This window comes from Mauremys mutica, chromosome 19 (assembly GCF_020497125.1).
Source record: "Mauremys mutica isolate MM-2020 ecotype Southern chromosome 19, ASM2049712v1, whole genome shotgun sequence".
Lineage (NCBI taxonomy): Eukaryota > Metazoa > Chordata > Testudines > Geoemydidae > Mauremys > Mauremys mutica.
Window position 1 is genome coordinate 18,002,420 of NC_059090.1, and position 20,386 is coordinate 18,022,805.

The window sequence follows — 20,386 nt, forward strand, 5'->3', positions numbered from 1 at the left end:
CACCACATGATGTTGCAACACAGCACCACCAAATTACTTTGAGACACATGGTAACTGCCACCAAAATTGGTGATCAGCCTCTCCTGTTTGATGAACTTCGGTCACTAAAAATCAGTATAATTTGCAACCCTGGACCGTAACAGTACGAGTGTCATTTATATTATGCCATCTCCAATATGAAAGTCAATTATCAGGCAGACATGGAGAATGTGGAATTAAAGGGTGAAATCTTGCCTTCTTTTAAGTCAGTGGGAGTTTTGCCATTGAATTCTATGGAGGTAGGATTTTATCCAAGTTCTTAGATGGTGAAAACTACAATGGATTGAAACCAGCAGTCAAACACTGTATGTGGCCTAATTCAATCGTTAGTACTATTTTGTCTGGATAGTTAAGGAGAAACATTCTCTGCATTGCTCACTTGTATATCTGTATTAAATATGTAGCTTTCTCACAACCTAAAAATTCTTGCAAGATATCAGTACCGTTTTAATGAGAGCTAAGACCATGTCTGTCTAATATTTTAGGCAATACCTGACATAAACAATAAAATCTCTTATTGCTTTTTAGAAAGAAAACAGATTTACTATACCTTTAAAAATTCCAGTGCGTAGTTTCCAAATTGTTGCTCTAAATAATACTTATCTAACATTTTAGATTCAAATGGCAACTAGAAAATGATGCAGACTAAGTCCTCACAATCTAACTATCCAGCTGTGAAGCGCGCACACTTAAAATTTATGTTTATAATAAAACTCTGTGGGGTTCATCTTAATTCAGATGTAACAATGTAAACATTAAATTAAGCATGGTTATCTTTGTTGAAAAATCACTGAAACTGGTGCTGTAATTTTCAACCACATACATTCAAGTAATAAAACTAAGTAGTCACTTGTCTATCAGGCTGCTTAATTCAGATTGTTACACCTGAATTTCATGTACCTGACATTAACAAGTAAATGATTGCTTATTTTCTCCAATAGATAACAGATCTACTTGATGTAGTGCTGGACAGTTTCATCAAAACCAGTGCCACAGGGGGCTTGGGATCCATAAAAGCTGAGGTTATGGCAGACACAGCTGTAGCACTGGCTTCTGGAAATGTGAAACTGGTTTCAAGCAAAGTGAGTGTTTCTATTCCTTAGCTTACCTTTAAGTCAGTCAGTAATTTGACACTGCTCTTTGGTACCAGCTCTAAACAGTTGTACGATAGTATTTTAATGTGTGTTCTTAATAGAAACATTGTAAAGTTTAATTGTAATGGTGTTTGAGGGAAACTTTGAGCCCTGTTTTTGCTTTAACTAAAAGAAAATGTTTGCTCCCTTTCAGGTAATAGGGAGGATGTGCAAAATAATCGACAAGACTTGTCTGTCTCCAACTCCTACATTAGAGCAACACCTGATGTGGGATGATATTGCCATTCTAGCACGTTACATGCTGATGCTCTCCTTTAACAATTCTCTTGATGTGGCAGCACATCTCCCCTACCTCTTCCATGTAGTTACTTTGTTGGTGGCCACTGGTCCTCTTTCCCTTAGAGCTTCCACCCACGGCCTGGTCATCAACATCATTCATTCTCTGTGCACTTGTTCACAACTTCACTTTAGCGGTAAGTTCTTACGAAATATTATATTAAGTTGATCACTCATTAGTTTACTTTGCTTTAGCAAATGTCTCTTTGACCTGTTCCCATCCCATTCTCCCCTACCATCATTTGTATGAAGCTACTGTATCTGAGGGCAGGTCTACACTACAGGATTAAGTTGACCTAAGTTACGCAACTCCAGCTATGTTGAATAACGTAGCTGGAGTCGACTTACCTTAGGTCGACTTACCTTATGCTTCTCATTCTGGTGGAGTACCAGAGTCGATGGGAGAACGATCGGCGGTCAATTTAGTGGGTCTTCACTTGACCCACTAAATCGACTCCTGGTGGATCGATCACCACATCCTGGATCCACAGTAAGTGGAGACAATCCCTGAGACGACAGGTGGCACTGTGGTGATGTATTTTCAGACCATTAGTAAAGGTGAACTGTAGTTCAGTACTAGATCACAGTTGAGGCCAGAGCTTTCTTGTGCTTGATCCAGTATGGGCAATGGCTACAGTGGAGTGGTAGAAATTTGTCACCTGCGATGGTCATAAATTAGGAGAACTTACAATAAGAGACAATAGTTCCAACTCATTTAACGATAGTTAATTATAGGATAACAATTGTTTTGTTGTATACAAAATAGTAATAGGGTGCCTGAGATGGATAGTTGAAACAAAAGCGAGTCATTTAATCAGCCTCTGCTATTCATTGTGAATATTTGTGAGCGATAAAGATTAATCTTCTATAACACTAAAGTTTCGTTTCTCTTCTGGGGTTTTGAAAGTGCTGTGTTGCTGTTCTTCAGCTTTGCAAGAGATTGCCGCATGGGTGTATGGCTAGAATGAATGAGAAATGAGCTAAAAACTGATTAGCTGATTTAGGGCAGGTCTTTAATGTAAATAATGACTAAAGGGAGTGGCTCGTTTGGAAAAGGGGTGATGTGGAGACATTATTGACATGATGTAGATGAAAAGGAAACTGTGCTCTAATTGGCTGAAATTCTGCTGTTGAATAGATGTATAGAATACTAGGTAACCAAAATGTCACTTGTGTAAGATGATTGTGAAACTAAAAGAGGATACCTTACATGCTATTATATTTTGGCTGTTTTTCAATGATCTCAAGATAAAACAGCGAGAACCAATAGAGTTAAAACCCACTAGCAAGTACATCTTCAACAGAATGTCTGTCTTCCTCCCCCCCCCACACTCCCAAGTGAAGGTGGTCCACTTCCTAAAATACATGTTTACACCTTAAAAATGGGTTTTAGGTCTTGAAAGTACTTTTTGAAATGTGGGATGGGATTCAATATATTAAATGTAACTTGTAAATTCTTAATTAACAGAGGAGACGAAGCAAGTTTTGAGACTTAGCTTGACAGAGTTCTCGCTGCCCAAGTTTTATTTGTTGTTTGGAATCAGCAAAGTGAAATCAGCAGCTGTCATAGCATTCCGATCCAGTTATCGGGATAGGTCATTCTCTCCTGGTTCATACGAGAGGGAGACTTTTGCACTGACTTCCCTGGAAACAGTTACTGAAGCTCTGCTGGAGATCATGGAGGTACGATTTGTAAGACAATGAGAAACTAATAACCATGAGATATAACATAGTAGTATTATATATACTATCATGCAGGCAAGCAGCATAAGAGGATGTCGGCTTCCTGACTAGGCTTAGTACTAAGTGCTTAAATAAGGAATAGGTCTCTAAGAATTAAAAGCAGATACATATTTTAAATAGGTGCTTTTGCTTAAGGTTACATGTATTCAATATCTTTTTTTTTTTAGGCTTGTATGAGAGATATTCCAACATGCAAGTGGCTGGACCAATGGACAGACCTAGCACAAAAGTATGTTGTGATTCACAGAAACATAACCTATAACTGCATGTGTAGTAGATGTGTAACTCTTGGGTTTTTTTCGCTGCGCAGGCTTATGGAAACGAAAGTGTTTAATACAACTCACTTCTGTTTCTCACAGGTTTGCATTCCAATATAATCCATCTCTGCAACCAAGAGCACTTGTCGTCTTTGGCTGTATCAGTAAACGAGTGTCGCATGGGCAAATAAAACAAATAATCCGAATTCTTAGCAAGGTATATGGTTCTTTGTTTTTCTTGATGTAAATCATAGAATAGCTCCTTTAACAGCCAAATAATTTTGTCTCGTGATTAAATTTTGGATTCAGCAGAATTTAATGACTGACACATTTTAGGGTGAATTCTTATGCAGAACAAGGAATTGATGCATAATTGAAAATCCAGTTTTTGTAGCCAAACCTTTTCTGACCAGAATAAATTTGGTGGTACTGAATTTGATTTCTCTTTAGTAATTTTACCTGCTGCTGCTGCTGATACAAAAAAATGGTATGGCTAGATAATTTATCTCTAACTGAATTTGGAGCATTGCATTGAGGTTGAATCTAAGAGCTCAGTACTTAGCTGCATCTGCATAACTCTGAAGGAAGTTATACATTTAATAGCTGTTAAAAGCAAATAAAGTAACTTAAAGAGAATTTGAATAAAGTGCCTACCATTTATACAAGTGAAATATTTTAAAACTAATCAGTTAGCTTGGTAATGGTGTCCATGATACCAAACAAGATCATAGAGCTGTGTTTAATTGCAGATGACCAGCGTACCAAGAAGATTAGTTTCCCTTGAGCATTTTATTATTCTACTCAAGTTTTGTAGACATAAAATTTAAGTGAACAGTATCTGAAATATCAGGACTACTCAATGCCTCTGATATAATAGCTCCACTGATCCTTAAAATAACAGGACAGCATCTTAAATTTTGTATGCGCCATGAAACATTTTCTCGGTTTGTAATCCTCACTGACAATACTTCAGAATCCTTTAAAAACAAGTTTAAATTTTTCAAAACGAAATCAAACTATTGGTTAGAACTTTGGTCTTTAGATCCTGTTTTTTATAAAAATTAAATGTTTTTTTCCATTTTTCCAAAAAGGGACTTGAGAGCTGTTTAAAAGGTCCTGATAATTACAACAGCCAAGTTCTTATAGAAGCCACAGTTATCGCACTAACCAAGCTGCAGCCACTTCTTAATAAGGTAAATAACACTGATAAAACAATGAATCTGTTCTGTAAATGAAAACTATAAATGTGTTTAACCTCAAAAATATTAATACAAATTGTGAACTTCATCTCTGGAAATATTCCTGTTCCTTTACTCTAAAAGTAATTCCTGCTCAAAGGGAAATCAAAAATGTCACCGCTTTGTATTTGAGACCCTCTCTGCAAAAACTTTGGAAAAGCTGAGCTTGCATGTGATTGTCTGGTGAAGCAGAATTATGGTCCTAAGCCACAGCAAGGTTTGAACGAGGTTATTTCATGATCTTCTATCCTGAGCTCTTCAGCTTTTTTGACATTCCAATCTGTGACTGCTGGCACAGGTCTTCCGGATTGCGGTTTGTCATAAAAGCTAGTCTCATTTGACTTGAAATGTTCCAGTCATGAAGTTCATGACTTTGTCAACCCAGCAGTTTGCGTACAATTATGAATCTCTGTAAAATTTCCTTGCAGAGTTGTATTGCACACGCTGTCAAAGGGACACAATAAATTTGAAAGTGGGGTGAAGCTCTTGAATCTGGGCATTCCTGGAAAAGGGTGGCTAGCTCTGTAAAGTCTCTTCTGCGTGCAACTGATCTTGTAAATTTGTTCTCAAGAGAAATTAACTTTCCATCAATTTTCTTGATATATGCATTTGGAAGGCGTGTTAATGTAATGTTCATTTTCCATACACATCAAAGAATTTAAGTAAATATTAGTGATCTGTCTGAAGGATCTTCTGGTGATTTTACCATTTGATATGTCATCCTTATCTTGGTCACTTTATTTTGTATTAGCAGCGTTGTCTGCTGAGCCAACCGGATGGCATTATTCAGGGTTTAGAATTAACAATGAGTTGCAGGAATTAGTTGTGCCTTAGTAAATTATTTTCAGGTTCAGTTTTATGTTGATATGTCATGAACTTACATTTTAGTACAGAAGTTTAAGTTGAGTATTTATTGTAATGACAATGAAGGCCACGTAGCCTTTGGAAGTTCTGTTTCATTTCACTTTAAGTCTAATAGTTTGACTCTACCTCAGTAAAATATAAAGCTTGAGACTTTGGTCCTTGGTCCTGCAAGCATCTCTGGTAATGTCATACACAGAGGATAAGAATTGGATCCCCAGTATGTCTGTCATTTATAAGGAAGACATAATCTTAATAAAAACCGTGGTGAATGCTCACTTGCCCAGCATGCCAATCTGATTGGGCATGTAATGGCCCGACTAATTTGGCCTCAGCATTATGGTCACATCTTTTGGAATCTAGACTTGGCATTGAACACAAACATCACTTCCCAGATTGGTGGAATGAAGGCGCAGTACTGATTTGAAATATGTGTGATTTGAAAGAATGGAATGATTGGCGAGGCAGCAGTCACAAAGAGTGATCCTTTTGACTGGTTCTTCTGTGGTACTTAGACATCCACCTTGAAGAATACAGCTGCTTGAGGAATATAGATGGTGCTCATGTGGACTGTCAATTTTGTCTTTAATGTGGTTGAGGAGAGAACCCCATATACAGATAACAAACCACCACCAATCAAGGATAGCTTAAGAATGCATGACATAAACAAGATTACCAGGATACACTTTGTCATGTTTTATTCATTTCCAGAAAGTGTTTTGAAATTAAAATCACTGCAATCTTTTCCCCTAGGACTCTCCTATGCACAAGGCCCTCTTTTGGGTGGCAATGGCAGTGCTGCAGCTAGATGAAGTTAACCTTTATTCAGCAGGTACAGCACTACTTGAACAAAATCTACATACCTTAGATAGTCTTCGGGTATTCAATGACAAGGTAAGTGATCCACCCACTAGTAAACTGTGTGAGCTACCTTTAATGTACTGTGCATTCTTATCTTTGAAAGCAAATAAATCTGTGTGTATACTTCCTTGTTGAACAAAATAGTTGAGTGAAAAGAACTGGTGTCCAGTACTCTGACTTGCAAGGAAATCAATATTCCAACATTTAAGAGTCCTCATGTAAACCTCCTTATAAAAACTCTTTTATTAACGTTGATTCCTACAGAACCTGAAATTCTACTGCAGGGTAAAAAAAGAAGCTGAATACATTTTGGGCTCTTCTCCAACTTCTCCTTAAATGTTTAACCTAATCTTTGACATGTCGAGAGAGCACAATCACAGCAAATTCATTCTCCCACCTCCAGAAAGAAAGAGAGGAAAAAAGTAGAAATTTATAACTTGTAATATTGCTTGGAATCTACCCAGACTGACACAGAGCACAGAAATGTCAACATTACACACAAGGATTTTATTTACATATTTTATTGCAAGATTCTAACTACTTTGGATTTCTGTAATTTTTTACCAAAAATTTAGTGGTATGAATAATAAGCATGAATAATCTGCAGCTGCATACCATCAGACACTGTTTTTCCTTAACAGAGCCCAGAAGAAGTATTTATGGAAATCAGGAGACCTTTGGAATGGCACTGCAAACAGATGGATCATTTTGTTGGACTCAACTTTAACTCTAACTTTAATTTTGCACTAGTAGGACATCTTCTAAAAGGTAGGAATAGAAAATTTGTTGTGCTTGTTTTCATGTCATATTCTAAGTTAGCTTAGAAGCATAACCAAGTCCAAGAATGAATAAAGGGTGAAATCCTGTCCCCATTGAAATCAATTGCAAAACTCTCATTCACTTAAATGGCATCAGGGTTTCACGTTGTGCAGTGTGAACTGTCACTGGAGGTATGGCTTTATTTCTATTTTGTTATTTTGTGGTACTTTCTGTAAAAGTGCTTTCGCTTGATCAGTAAGCTTGACTCCACTTCAGGCTTACTGCGTATTATACAGGTGGTCATAATGGGACAAGAATTTAAATAAATATGTAGAATATCTGCCTGGACACTTGCAGTGTTCTGGTCTTTGGGAGAGGGCAGAAAAATAATAGTTTTAGTGTATGTTCATCATTCACTAATTTTGTGCTTTCTTACTCTGTATATATGAAGGGTTCTGAGAAATATCTCACGGAAAAATATTGGTAAAAGCATTATAATAAATATGCATTAAAAACTAAATGCTCAATACTTGATTTCTTCATAACCTTGTTCCCTAGGATACAGGCATCCCTCTCCTACCATCGTAGCAAGGACAGTAAGGATTTTACACACACTACTAGCTCTGGTTAACAAACATAGGAATTGTGACAAGTTCGAGGTGAATACCCAGAGTGTGGCTTATCTTGCAGGTAAAAGAACTACTACTAACCTTCTGCCTAATCAAAAGGAATGGGGTGTGTAAATGCTTGACGTTGGGTAGATAAAATAGTCAAAAGCTATTTAAAGAAAACTGTCAGAGAACGACGGCGCTGTTCAGAAAATTAGTCTGAAAGGTTAAATCAGTGAAGGGAATGCTAACAAAGTTGGTAAACTCAGCATGTGGGGTACCTAGTGACGTATCTGTTCAAAATTCTGCCACAGGTTGGAGAGAGTTTCTAAAATGTAAATACTTAAATGCTTACATTAAAAAATAAAGCAATCAAGAGTTCTAGCAGCCTAGCAGGAATGAACAACATGGAGGGAAAATATTTAAATAAAATTTTAGATGTAAACTTATAGGGGACTGTTATGAAAAATAATTTAACTACATTAAAATTACTTCAAAAACTTTAATTGATTTTAAGCATTTTAGTGAGAAATAATTGCAGCTTCCAATAGATTTGTGTATGTGCTAAGAAAAAAATTAAAGTCCATGGAGTACTGTGTAGACTTCTGAAAATGTTGCTGTCTTTGAAAACTTGTTCTCTTTCTTTGGATTTTTAGCTTTGCTGACAGTGTCTGAGGAAGTTCGAAGTCGCTGCAGCCTAAAACATAGGAAGTCTCTCTTGCTGACAGAGGTTTCAATGGAAAATGTTCCTATGGATACATATCCCATACATCACAGTGACACCAGCTGTAGGTCAGTCTCTCTCTCTCACTGTATTTAAACTACAGCAGTTGTGTGAACCTCAGTGAATACTTTGGGAAGAAAGCTGTACCTTTTGCAGTTTATTTAAAGATAACATGTAATGTGTTAAAAACTAGAACCAGCATTAAGAAGGGCTGCTTAAAGATCAACTGTGCATTAAGGGTTCAAGGCCTATGCACTATTTACGCACCATATGCTTAAGTGAGACTTAAGCGGTGTCTAGGGCTTATGCTAGCCTCTCCGCATAGGGCTGAAGTTTACCCTAAGTCTTGTTTCAACAGGTTTAAAAACATAATCATCTTTATTTTTCTCCTTTAGTAGCTCCATAAAATAGCTACCTAGTGATCCCCTACCTCCTCCTTTAGCTGAGATTCCAGCATGCAATAGCTGGTAACATCAGTATTGTTTATGAACAGTGAAATCGTAGTCTAGGAGGTCTGCATGTAAGTGGAAGAGTAAGCCTGGTTTTATGAAATCCTGAGCGTGTTTCTAGAATTATTATTAGCATTTTTATAAAAACAAGTTCTTAAAACCTTATAGATCAGCTGCTTATTGAATAGGGCCTTCCCCTTTCCTTATAAGTTGGCTTCCTTACATTGGGTAATTTTCTTATTTGTTTTTACCATTTCAGTAATATAATCGCACAGGGTGCTGCATTTCACTGATAATTTTACAGAATTTTGCAACCAAAGTGGTTACTGTATAAACAATTCCAGCTGACAGCTTTAACTGTTAGTATTATAAAGGGGAAAGTTCAAATAGTTAGAAGGTTTATAACCAAATATATGCAACTTTTGGTTTTTAAAAATTAAATTCCTCCGCACTGTCAGGACACTAAAGGAAAACCAACCGTGGTCCTCTCCAAAGGGGTCAGACAGACATCTTGCTGCCAATTACCCCACAGTGGGACAGATTAGTCCACGAACACGAAAATCCATGAGCTTGGATATGGGACAGCCTTCACAAGCCAACACTAAAAAGCTACTAGGTAAGTAAAACACTAGGTTTACTAGTTTGTTACATCAGTCTTTAAAAAGCTAAAACAGAGAAAATGGTTTTGGGTGAACATAATTTGCCATTTTTAAAATGGGCCCGTCCTTTCTTCCAGTGACATACATAACACCTCCACAATACAAATTGGACCAACCTTCATAATTAAAGTCCCTCCAAACAAAGACTCTCCCCTTCTTCCCTGCTTCCACCCACCCAATAGGAAGTCTTTAAAAATAATAACAATAAAAAAAAAAAGCTTTGCAGTGAAACATGACGGTCATCAAATTCAAGCAATGCAGGGCCAAAAAGAGAGCATGTTCCAGAGTTAAGAATCACTTGCCAGTCCTCCCCATCAAAACTTAGAGGCTACTAACTTCACCACTTCTGCTGGTCTCCATGTCTGTGGTTAACACCAGAAACAAGACAGTCCCAAACCATTTAGAGCTTTTGGCAGTTGTTGCTTATATTTTTTTGGTTGAAGTACTGAAATATATATTAAGAATTTCACTGCCTTTGAAAACAAATGAAAGAAAAAGCAGTTTTCAGTTTTGCTGATTTGAGCCATGTCCTGTACTTAATAGTATTTGCTTGGGAAAAGGCAGATCTTCGGGACATAATTAAAATGTGTAAGAATTACCCTCCTAGTGGGAGAAGATGGACAAATTTTGGTTCGTTGCCAGCTACATGTTACACTTACAGCTCCTTAACTTATTAGGTTTATGGGTGGAGAAGTCTTAACTGCACAGGAACAAAGAAGAATGATAAGAGTTTCCTGGCATATTGCATCAGTCCTCTTACATTACCTGACTTATATCTGCCTCTCCTTGCTTTGCAGCAAAAATTGCCTCTTAATTTACTTGGGAGGGTGAAACTGGGAAATCTGAGCAGGGCTTGTTTGGTGGTAATTGTGCTAGAACAACAGTCTTGAAGATTGAGGGTTTTGCTCTGCATAGCCATGGAACAAGTACAACACATGCAATGGTGCATAAGCTTCCTACACTACCTATCCCCACAATGCTTCAATCCTGACTTCGAGGCTCTCGGCCCCCAAGGGGAGAGAGGATAACTCAGTGACCAGGGCCACTAAATCTTTGGTCTCCCTGTTGAATTTTCTAATAAGGGCTCCAGTTAGTAGCAGTGGTTAAGCAGTTGGTGGTGTGAGCACAGGACCAGTGGAAACTTATATGAGCCCCCAAGACTCATTTAATATAAAGGCCACCAAGCAATCAGCAGATAGTAACAACTTTCAGTTACTTCCAGCGAATGTCGGGTTTGAACTGGCAATCTACAAGTCCATAGCCTATTACCTTTGACCTGAGCTGTTCTTTAAGCCATCTTTACTCTTCCTGTATTCTGAGATTTGTAGGGCTGCTGCAAATCCCTTTTCCCAGCTCTACATCAGACTTAGAGAGCAGTTTCCATTCTCTTTATGGCTAATTTACACTGGGAAAGTGGCAGAAAGGGGCCTTAGTATAATTGAGAATCAGGCTCCTAGAACTCAGGATCGCACAGCATGTAGTATGGGAATGCCATGAAACGTGATTTTGGCCTCAGCGTGTTACTTAGCAGTTACTTAAGGGGCAGAATATCCTGGAATTCGTGATTTCAACTTGTCTGCAGGAGAGAGAGGGATAGGGAAGGATTGTGGCATGATGAGTGAGTACTCTGGTCAACTGGGAGTGATGACTAAGGCTAAGATTATGTCACGGAGGTTGCGGAAGTCACGGAATCTGTGACTTCCAGTGACCTCTGTGACATTGGAGACCTTGCAGCATCCTAGTCTCCACAGGACCCCCAGAGCTGCCCAGCCGCTGCTTATGGCAGGGATCCCCCCTGCAGTGGCTCAGCCACCATGACCAGCCAGCCACCCCCCGCAGCTCCCAACCACTGGCAGTGGCAGAGGGACCCCAGAGTTGCTCAGCGGCCACAGGTCGCCCCCGCCCCCCCCCCGCAGCTCCCCTGCCACTGTCACAGGCCCCCCTTGCAGCTGCTCAGTCGCTCAGAGGAGCAACCCCCACCCCAGCAGCAGCAGCAGAGACACCCTGAAGTTGCTCAGTGGCTGGGGACAAGAGGCCCCCGCCCCCTACAGCTCCCCAGACTCCACCACTGGCAGGGACCTCTCCGCAGCTCCCAGCCCCGCAGAGTAGTGGGGGACCCCTCCCAGCCACTGGACAATGGGGTCCCTGCAGCTCCCAGCCGGCTGCTGGCGGGATGAGTGGGGAGAGCCAGGATGCTGAACCCTCCTCCCTCCCCATTTTCTCAGGGATGTTTTTAGTAAAAGTCAGGGACAGGTCACGGCTTCTGTAATTTTTTGTTTATTGCCCGTAACCAGTCCATGACTTACTAAAAAGATCCATGAAAAATCATAGCCTTAGTGGTGATATCGAAGTATTGGAGCGTACCTGCTATGTCCAAGCTTCCTGCCGTGGCCAGCTAGATCACTACAGTGAGCTGCATGCTTCTGTTTCCTTCTCAAGAGTGGATCAAGGACTTGGAATAACTGTCCTGGCCACGTCATTTAGGATTATATTGCTTTGTAGAGCTTTGTGGGGGCCTGCACAATACCCACATCTTGTTTACCTCAAACCAGTGCTGTTCAACCTCTCACCTTTCATAAGCACTAAAATATACACACTAAGTGAGAGGGAGTAGTGACCCTGATAGTGACTCATGTTCCAGTAATAAGGCGTTAAAATATTTACTAAATGGGAGACACTGTAGTATGCTGACCAGGAAATAAAGTGACACACACTGGGCACGTGAGCCTTAAATATCATTTTTTTAAATTGGCTGCCAAACTGATGTATATTGTGTTAGCCAAGCATTTCAAAAGATGTGACAGAAATATCCCAGGTACTAGTGTGACCGTATCTAGAGCTAATGTATCCACAAGTGAAGATTGTTCTAGGATACCAGCAGGACAAAGGCCCAGAGAGGTCCTGCTCTTGTTGGGATGTGCTTTGCTGTTCCATACAAAAGATATCAGTGTCACAGAGGATGGCGAGACCACCTCTCCCAGTGTTCTTGTCCATATGTCCTTGGTAGTGTAATACCTTCACAGCAAAAAACATTCAGTACCTTACTATTCAGATACAGCGAATATCTACCATTGTTTACTGATTTCGTTTCTTGATTTTTTTTTTATTTTTTTTTAGGTACAAGGAAAAGTTTTGACCACTTGATATCAGACACAAAGGCTCCTAAAAGGCAAGAAATCGAATCTGGGATTACCACACCCCCCAAAATGAGGAGAGTAGCTGAAAATGACTATGACATGGGTGAGAAGAAAGACTAGCACTTTTAAACCGCTCCTAGTATTAAATGCAGTGCATGCACATGAAAAGGATTATTACTAAATTCTGTATTCATTTATTTAGGGTACAACAAGGCAGTAGATATTCATTTGTCTTAACAAAGCAAGCCACCTAGAAAGTCTCCAGTCTTTTGCAACACTGGCAATTGAATCTAGAATCACTACAACTGAACAAAGTTAATACGGAGACCTAGAGTAAAAGGCAGCCAAAAATAAACATTGCATAGCAAAACGAAATCAGATTATACCATTTATATTTTTATCAGCACTGAATGCAGGGTTTTTACAAAGGAACCAGTGGCCTCATGAGTAGAGCACTGGACTGGCACTCAGGAAGCCTGGGTTGTGTTCCTGGCTCTGTCACTCGTCTGTTGGGTGACTTTGGGCAAGTCACTTCACCTCCCTGTCCCTCAGTTTCCTTTTCTGTGAAATGGGATATTGTTCTTTACCTACTGATGAAAAGTATTACACATGAGCTTGGTATTATTATTATTATTATTATTATTATTATTATTATTACAACAAACATGCTTTTTCATAATATACAAGTCATTGAATTGTGGATAACAAAAAGCTGTTTCATGGGAGTTGTAGGTGGCTGAATTTGATGGGATGGTATATAATTCTTTGTTTTTTAATTATTGTGCTCTGGCTGAGTAAATTTTCTTTTCTGGCAGAAACCCAGAGAATATCACCCCAACAACACCCACACCTTCGGAAAGTTTCTGTGTCTGAGTCTAATGTCCTCCTGGATGAAGAGGTCCTTACTGATCCAAAAATTCAAGCCCTGCTGCTTACTGTCCTTGTAAGCACACTTTCCCCATATTATTTTTAATGTACTGTATCTTTAAAACCAGCATGTATGTTTCAGTGCAATGCTAGTAGGGCTTGATTGATCAGGGTCTGTCCCTGATGTGTAAAAGGCATTCCATTTTGCCCACTAATGTCTAGGATGTCAAGATAATTCCTTTTTTAAATGCATATTTAATATCCATAAACAGGCAAATATTTAATGTTCACATTTATGCACCTTTTTTCAGAGCACATCAAATTATCATCTCACTTTTTCACAGTGATGAGAATCGCAAAACAAATGATGATGCTACAATGTGTGCATTTTATCTATCTATATATATTTTTTTTAAATCTTAAATTGCTGGAACTAGATTAATTTTGAGTTTTAAATGTATTTGAGCCCAGGGATTGAGGGTTGCAGTATAAATTACTTTAAATGTTTTCCCAGCCTGCTCCAATGCTGTTCCCATCACTGCCGTCCTCTGAAAAGACATTCAAAAATGTTTAATCTGAATTTCTTTGTTCTTACTGAAACTCTTGGAAGTTTGAGTACATTTCTAAACTTTCATTTTTTGAAAACCGGTGGGGCAATCTTTGTTGAAAACATTTCTCACCAAAAGAGGGAAATGAATTGACCAACATTTTTGCCAATTTTTTAAATTTTGACCAACTCGGTTGATTGTCAGTCTCCTGTGTGCAATGAAATACTTGAAATGAAAACTGTCCTTAATCACATTAAAGGATTTTTTTTAATCTATCTTGCTAGTGCTCCTTTTTTGGCAATCAAGTGCTGTTAGTGATGAACTAGTGTCATCCCTCAATGATTGAAATCCTTGCTATAAAAAAATTAAGCACAAATATTCACCTCCCAAATCAGAGAGATACTGATTTTTGTTCTTTGCATTATGCTAGGCAACATTAGTGAAGTACACTACAGATGAATTTGACCAACGAATTCTTTATGAGTATTTAGCAGAAGCCAGTGTCGTCTTCCCAAAGGTTTTTCCTGTTGTGTAAGTAATTAAAACTCAGTTTATATAATAATTTTCGTATTAAGCTTGCTGCTTTACACTTGCATAAAATGACTTCGGGAACTGGATGTCGGGGGTTACAAGACATTTTTTACCCCTAGGTTGGCTAGTTCAATTTTAACTTAGACTTGTAAGGACTGAAGGCTGTTACCATTGGAAGCTATCTAGTGGCCTATGTGAAATGAGTTTGGTGTTCAAGGTGGTAGCGATATCCTCAATACAGAAACCACCCAACAGTTGGTACTAATAAGTACCCATATTGACAGTTTTCACAGAGAGGCCAAAGGCCATGGAGGCTGAATTATGCTCTGCCATAATCCTTCCAAGTCAGAGTTTGGGTGCTTTGGCCTGGCTCTGGGGAATCTTGCATTGCTGTTGCCTATGCTGTGCTTCTTCCAGACTTAACACCAAAACCGTCCCATGCTCATTGCAGCCATGGATCGAGCAGTTCAGTCATGATTCATCAGTGTTTGACACTATAAAAAAGAGTTGAAGTAAAAATAAAAACATAGGGTTTGTTTACAGTGCAGTGTTGTTGAAAAACAAGGGGATACGTGATACCTTTCAGATTTTTTTCCCCCAGCAGATAAACAGGCTTTTGGTTTGGTTTTTTTACTGGTGTTCAAGCGACTTGTCAAAACAAGTTTCAGAGCGGTACCCCTGTTAGTCTGTATCAGCAAAAAGAACGAGGACTTGTGGCACCTTAGAGACTAGCAAATTTATTTGGGCATCAGCTTTCGTGGGTGGGTTTTAGCCCGCGAAAGCTTATGCCCAAATAAATTTGCTAGTCTCTAAAGTGCCACAGTAAAGTACTCCTTTTTCTTTTTGCTGTCAAAACAAGTTATTTAAAGTGCAACCCAGGTGTACTCCTTCAATATGATTTTGCATACAACATGTTTGCTTAGTTTATCACTGTATTCTTGTCTATGTGCATTCAATACAGTTTAGGAATGTCAAGCTATTGTAGTGTAACTTGTGTGGACTTCTTAAATTCAGGTGTGCATGTTGTAGAAAGAATTATCACATCCTCCTGTTACAAAATGATGGTCAGAGTTAAAGGAATTTCACAAGTCACCTAAATTAAACTGGCAGTAATTGGCGTCCTTTATGACAGTATCAGGAGTAATACCGAGGACTGAGTAAATCCAGAGATTCATTTTACCAGTTAATTATTTCCTCGTAAATAATTCAAATATTTGATTTTGCATGTTTGAGTATTTTGTTAATTGCTAATTAAAGAAAAGGGTTGATGCGTTACATTTTCTATGTCTGGGATTTTCAAAAGCACTGAGGTGACTTAAGGGCATAAGTCCCATTGAAAGTGAATAGTGCTTGTGCTCCTAAATCACTTGGACGCTTCTGAAAATCCCATCCCAATCATTTGTTTGATAAATGAACCTGCAGTTCATATCTAACTTTAACTACATGAACAAAAAGAAGACACTTACTTTTGTATTGTTTAGGCACAATTTATTGGATTCCAAGATCAATACCCTTTTGTCACTGTGCCAAGACCCAAATTTGTTGAATCCAATTCATGGGATTGTTCAGAGTGTTGTCTACCATGAAGAATCTCCACCCCAGTACCAAACTTCTTACCTACAAAGTAAATATCTTTCTGCTTTTTTTTTTAAACTGCTCTACTGTAAAATAAATAAATAAAAATGTTTCCATCAAGATTATTGGTGCCCAGAATTTGTTGTGTGGGTTTTTCTTAATTTCACAAATCTTAATGTAAGAATGTATTCATTGTAATAAATTACCTGTTTTAATGTAAATGTCAAATTCCTTGCTATGACTGCATGTTGCCAGCTGCTTAAGAAAACACTAAATGAAATAGGCTAGAAATTAAAACTCAGTAATCTGTTTCCAGTGACCAGGGTGAGTGAAGTACAAAATGCAAAATACTGGTCAAAACTTGCAAATAATAAATGAGATTTGTAAAGTTCTCTTAGATGTAACAATCAAGTGTCATGCAATTTATTTACTAGTTAAAGGTAATATTTTAAAAGCACCTAAATCCTGTTTTCAAAGTGACTTAGGCACTGAAAGTCCATGAGATTTAGGCTCCTATGTCACTTTTTAAAATGGGACGTAGGGCTCCTAAGTCATTTGCCCTTGTGGAAATTTTATCCATGCTTAAATGCTTAACCTGACAGCATCCCCTTTCAGTCTGGGGCTTTTGAATTCATTTATTACACTTAAGATATATATTACATATAAAAAACAAAATTCAGCAGTTTGTACTTTTTACATGTTGAACACAAAATTCAGTCTATTTTTAGGCATAAACAATTTCACGGTTTGTCACTGTGAGATCCTTACATAACGTTTTGTTCAATATGTAAGCAAATCCCAGGGATGCATCTTGTATACTTTCTAATTAGTTTGGTTTCTTATCAAAATTCTATGAGAAAATTGTTATAGGGTGGTAATATTCAATTTGTTGTTATAGGTTTTGGATTTAATGGGTTGTGGAGGTTTGCTGGGCCATTCTCTAAGGTAAGAATAGTATAAAAAATGTAAGTTATTGAGAATCTTGTCTTTATTCTCTGTGGAGCACCAGGATACCCTTAAGGCACTATATTGAAATATACAAAAATAATGGTGATAAAACAGGCTAGCCCACTAGGCAAACTTTTATGTGTAAGGCAGTAACTAGCCCTCTGGTGGACCTCACAAATCTTGATAGATTTGATAAGCAGGTATAAAAACAGATAATTTTACCTACTGTTAAACTATCAAAGTCAGGTAAGAGGAGTCAATTTGGTAAATAGCCCTTTGCAATGCTCTCATTGTCATTGTTAAGAGGCACTTGATATGTGTTGTCATTCAACACATCTTTAGTTCTTTATTAAATGCATTTTGTGGCTTACAGAAATGTGGAAATCAATGCAGAAGTAAATTCACAATGATAAATTTCACGTTTTACACTGAATGCAATATTGTCTTAAGTATTGACCATCTGTACTGCAATTTATTCTGTTGAATCAATGTAACAAGGACCAAATGAGCAGAGATGGGCAGTGGTTTGATATTTAGATTTAAAGATGCACAGATAATGTTTATAAATCGACACATTAAGAACTAGACACTGGAGTTCACCTTTTAAAGGAAATTTTGGCATTGGTGCTACCACTTCATTACTTGATGCTGCTGCTATCGAGTGGTATGTTCATATTATAACTACAGATTGCCTTTAGTGTATATTAAAATTAATCTGAATATGAGCCTAGATTGCAGATGCCCACATAAAATGTTTAAAGACGCAGACCAAAAAAGCAAACAGCAGAGTAAGGTTTGAGGTAAAATGTATGTTGCTATTGGTGGAAGTGAAATAGGAACAGATGTAATTTTTATTTCCACAGCAAACACAAATCCCAGACTATGCTGAGCTTATAGTGAAGTTTCTTGATGCCTTGATTGACACATATTTGCCTGGAATTGATGAGGAAACCAGTGAGGAATCCCTACTGACGCCTACATCTCCTTATCCTCCTGCAGTGCAGAGCCAGCTTAGTATTACTGCAAACCTTAACCTTTCTAATTCTATGACCTCACTCGCCACTTCCCAGCATTCCCCGGGTCAGTAAATGTTTTTATATTGCATATATAAAGGGAACGTATTAAAACTAACATTTATGTAGCCCCAAACACACAGTTTCAATAATACTCTAGAGATGTTAATATATTAAGTGACATTACATTCTGAAGCAGAGCTTGATGTTGATTTTGTTTGTTGTGAAAATTGTCTTCTGGCCCTGTGAGTGGGATTCAACATTGCCATATGTTACTTGTATCTCAGTATCGATGTTAAATTGGTTAACAAGGAAAACTTGCAAAATGTCCTAGGGATTTAAGTTTTTCCTGTTGTTGGTGATGCATGCTGAGGAATAACAGCAAGGTGCAGCAGCATGCAGGAAAGAGCTCCATTTTATTGTGTGTGTATAATATTAGAGCAGTGGATGCTAAAAAGTAAACGTTTACATTCCTGTTGGGATATCATCATGTTTCATCACGGAAATAACAATATGAGAGTCAAGATAGGAACATGCAAATTAATGCCCCAGGGAAAAAAAATCCAAAACATCTGTACTTAGTGGGAGACAAGCCCTGGAAAGCAGCAATGCTGAAGGAGACCTGCACTAGGAGGTTATAGTGGGGAAACTAAATAGATATGAGTCGGTAATGTAATGTAGTTTAAGGCTGTACAGGCAACAGCATGTCGTCATGGAACAGAAGTGGTCGTCCTGCTGAATAAAAGAACTGGTGCTCCCACACCTGAAATACTGTTTCACTTCTGACCACATTACTAAAAAGATACTGGTAAATAGGAGTTCCAAAAAGAACTACCACCAAGTGTTAGGAAAGAGTAAATGATGGAGGAATGGAAGACTTTAATATGTATAGCTTTGCTATGTGACCACTAAATGGGAGGAAATGAAGGTGTAGATGTTTGCATGCAGGGGAGTAAACAGTGAGCAAGGTGAGGAACTATTAAGTGCAGTATATGAGGATATGAGTGAGGGGCAGTAGGATGAAATGTTCAAAGAAAACACAAGATGAATGTTGGGGGAAATTTCTTGATCCATTAGGCAGTAGTTTTGGATTGCTAACTTACACATCTAGTAAACGTCTTTTCTGCCTCAGTGATACCAATATGGTGTATAATTTTGCCCTGTTGTGTTCAAATTGCTACAGCTCTGACACTTTTAAAAATAATCTTTTTGGTTCCATGCTTATTTTTCTATTCTGGATGCAAGGATTGGTAGTCTCTTGCTTGCCTTTAGTTCCGGTACTTGCCTCTGTTTTCTCTCTGGCTTCTTTTGGCCCAAAACCAGGAGTCAGTTGCACTCAAGAAATCTAGCCTTCCAGTTCTCCTTTCCATTCACAGCTGTTGTCCATGTTTCTTCGTCTATATGATAAATATTAGGTTTGCAAAAGATGAGGCAATGCCCTGTAAAGCTGGTTACCAAATGAGTAACATTGAAGTGTATTTAAAATCCTACCACTTCATCACTTAGTTGTGACCTCAATGCAGAGTCTGTCCAGTGTCTTTGAAGAAGAGGATTCCAATTTTTTAGAACAGCTGAAACACTCTAGTTGATTTAATCATTGAAGAGAGGGTGCTAGGATTGTGTCTTGAGAAAATTGAGCCAGTTTAGGTAGAAAAATCCGTTATCCTGAGGAGAAACTAGCTCATTTCCCAAGTTCTGGCTAAGCCAGGGTGATTTATTTCACTAAATAGCTTTGTCCTGAATGGGAGAAGAGTATTAGCTTTTCAGTGTTGTACCTGTCTATGCTGCTTTATCAATAGCACAGCTCAGCCCTAGGGAGGCTTTTATTGTCATTGCAGTCTTGTTGCTGTGTCCTTGTTATAGATGTTCATGCTGAGGACAAATAACGAGACTTGGGCAGTGAGAAACAGAAGAATTGGGGTGCAATCAGATTTATGATCGCAAGGTGTTAAAATTATCAACACTATTTTGCAGTAATGGTTACAGTAGATGTTAGTTTTAGAAATCCTTGGAAAAATCAGTTTTTTACATTGCAAGATTTTTTTATGTTCCTATCTTAATTTCTTAAATAAGAAGGTGGTTTTAGCTTTGTTTATAAACATTCAGTAATTTTTGGCAGAAGTATTATAAAGCAATGAA

At 38.2% G+C, this 20,386-nt stretch overlaps 1 protein-coding gene across 1 annotated transcript in view; it reads left to right on the forward strand.

Annotated features, from left to right (window-relative positions):
* NF1 (neurofibromin 1) overlaps positions 1 to 20,386 on the forward strand; it is a 169,223-nt gene that overhangs the window by 132,819 nt on the left and 16,018 nt on the right. The window contains exons 41-57 of the mRNA XM_044993591.1: positions 981 to 1,121; positions 1,327 to 1,606; positions 2,938 to 3,152; positions 3,380 to 3,441; positions 3,572 to 3,686; positions 4,561 to 4,662; positions 6,322 to 6,462; positions 7,071 to 7,197; positions 7,747 to 7,878; positions 8,453 to 8,588; positions 9,428 to 9,585; positions 12,746 to 12,868; positions 13,581 to 13,708; positions 14,611 to 14,711; positions 16,193 to 16,335; positions 17,185 to 17,231; positions 18,098 to 18,314. Coding sequence (XP_044849526.1) covers positions 981 to 1,121; positions 1,327 to 1,606; positions 2,938 to 3,152; positions 3,380 to 3,441; positions 3,572 to 3,686; positions 4,561 to 4,662; positions 6,322 to 6,462; positions 7,071 to 7,197; positions 7,747 to 7,878; positions 8,453 to 8,588; positions 9,428 to 9,585; positions 12,746 to 12,868; positions 13,581 to 13,708; positions 14,611 to 14,711; positions 16,193 to 16,335; positions 17,185 to 17,231; positions 18,098 to 18,314 — 2,368 coding nt within the window. The remainder of the gene's footprint in view (positions 1 to 980; positions 1,122 to 1,326; positions 1,607 to 2,937; positions 3,153 to 3,379; positions 3,442 to 3,571; positions 3,687 to 4,560; positions 4,663 to 6,321; positions 6,463 to 7,070; positions 7,198 to 7,746; positions 7,879 to 8,452; positions 8,589 to 9,427; positions 9,586 to 12,745; positions 12,869 to 13,580; positions 13,709 to 14,610; positions 14,712 to 16,192; positions 16,336 to 17,184; positions 17,232 to 18,097; positions 18,315 to 20,386) is intronic.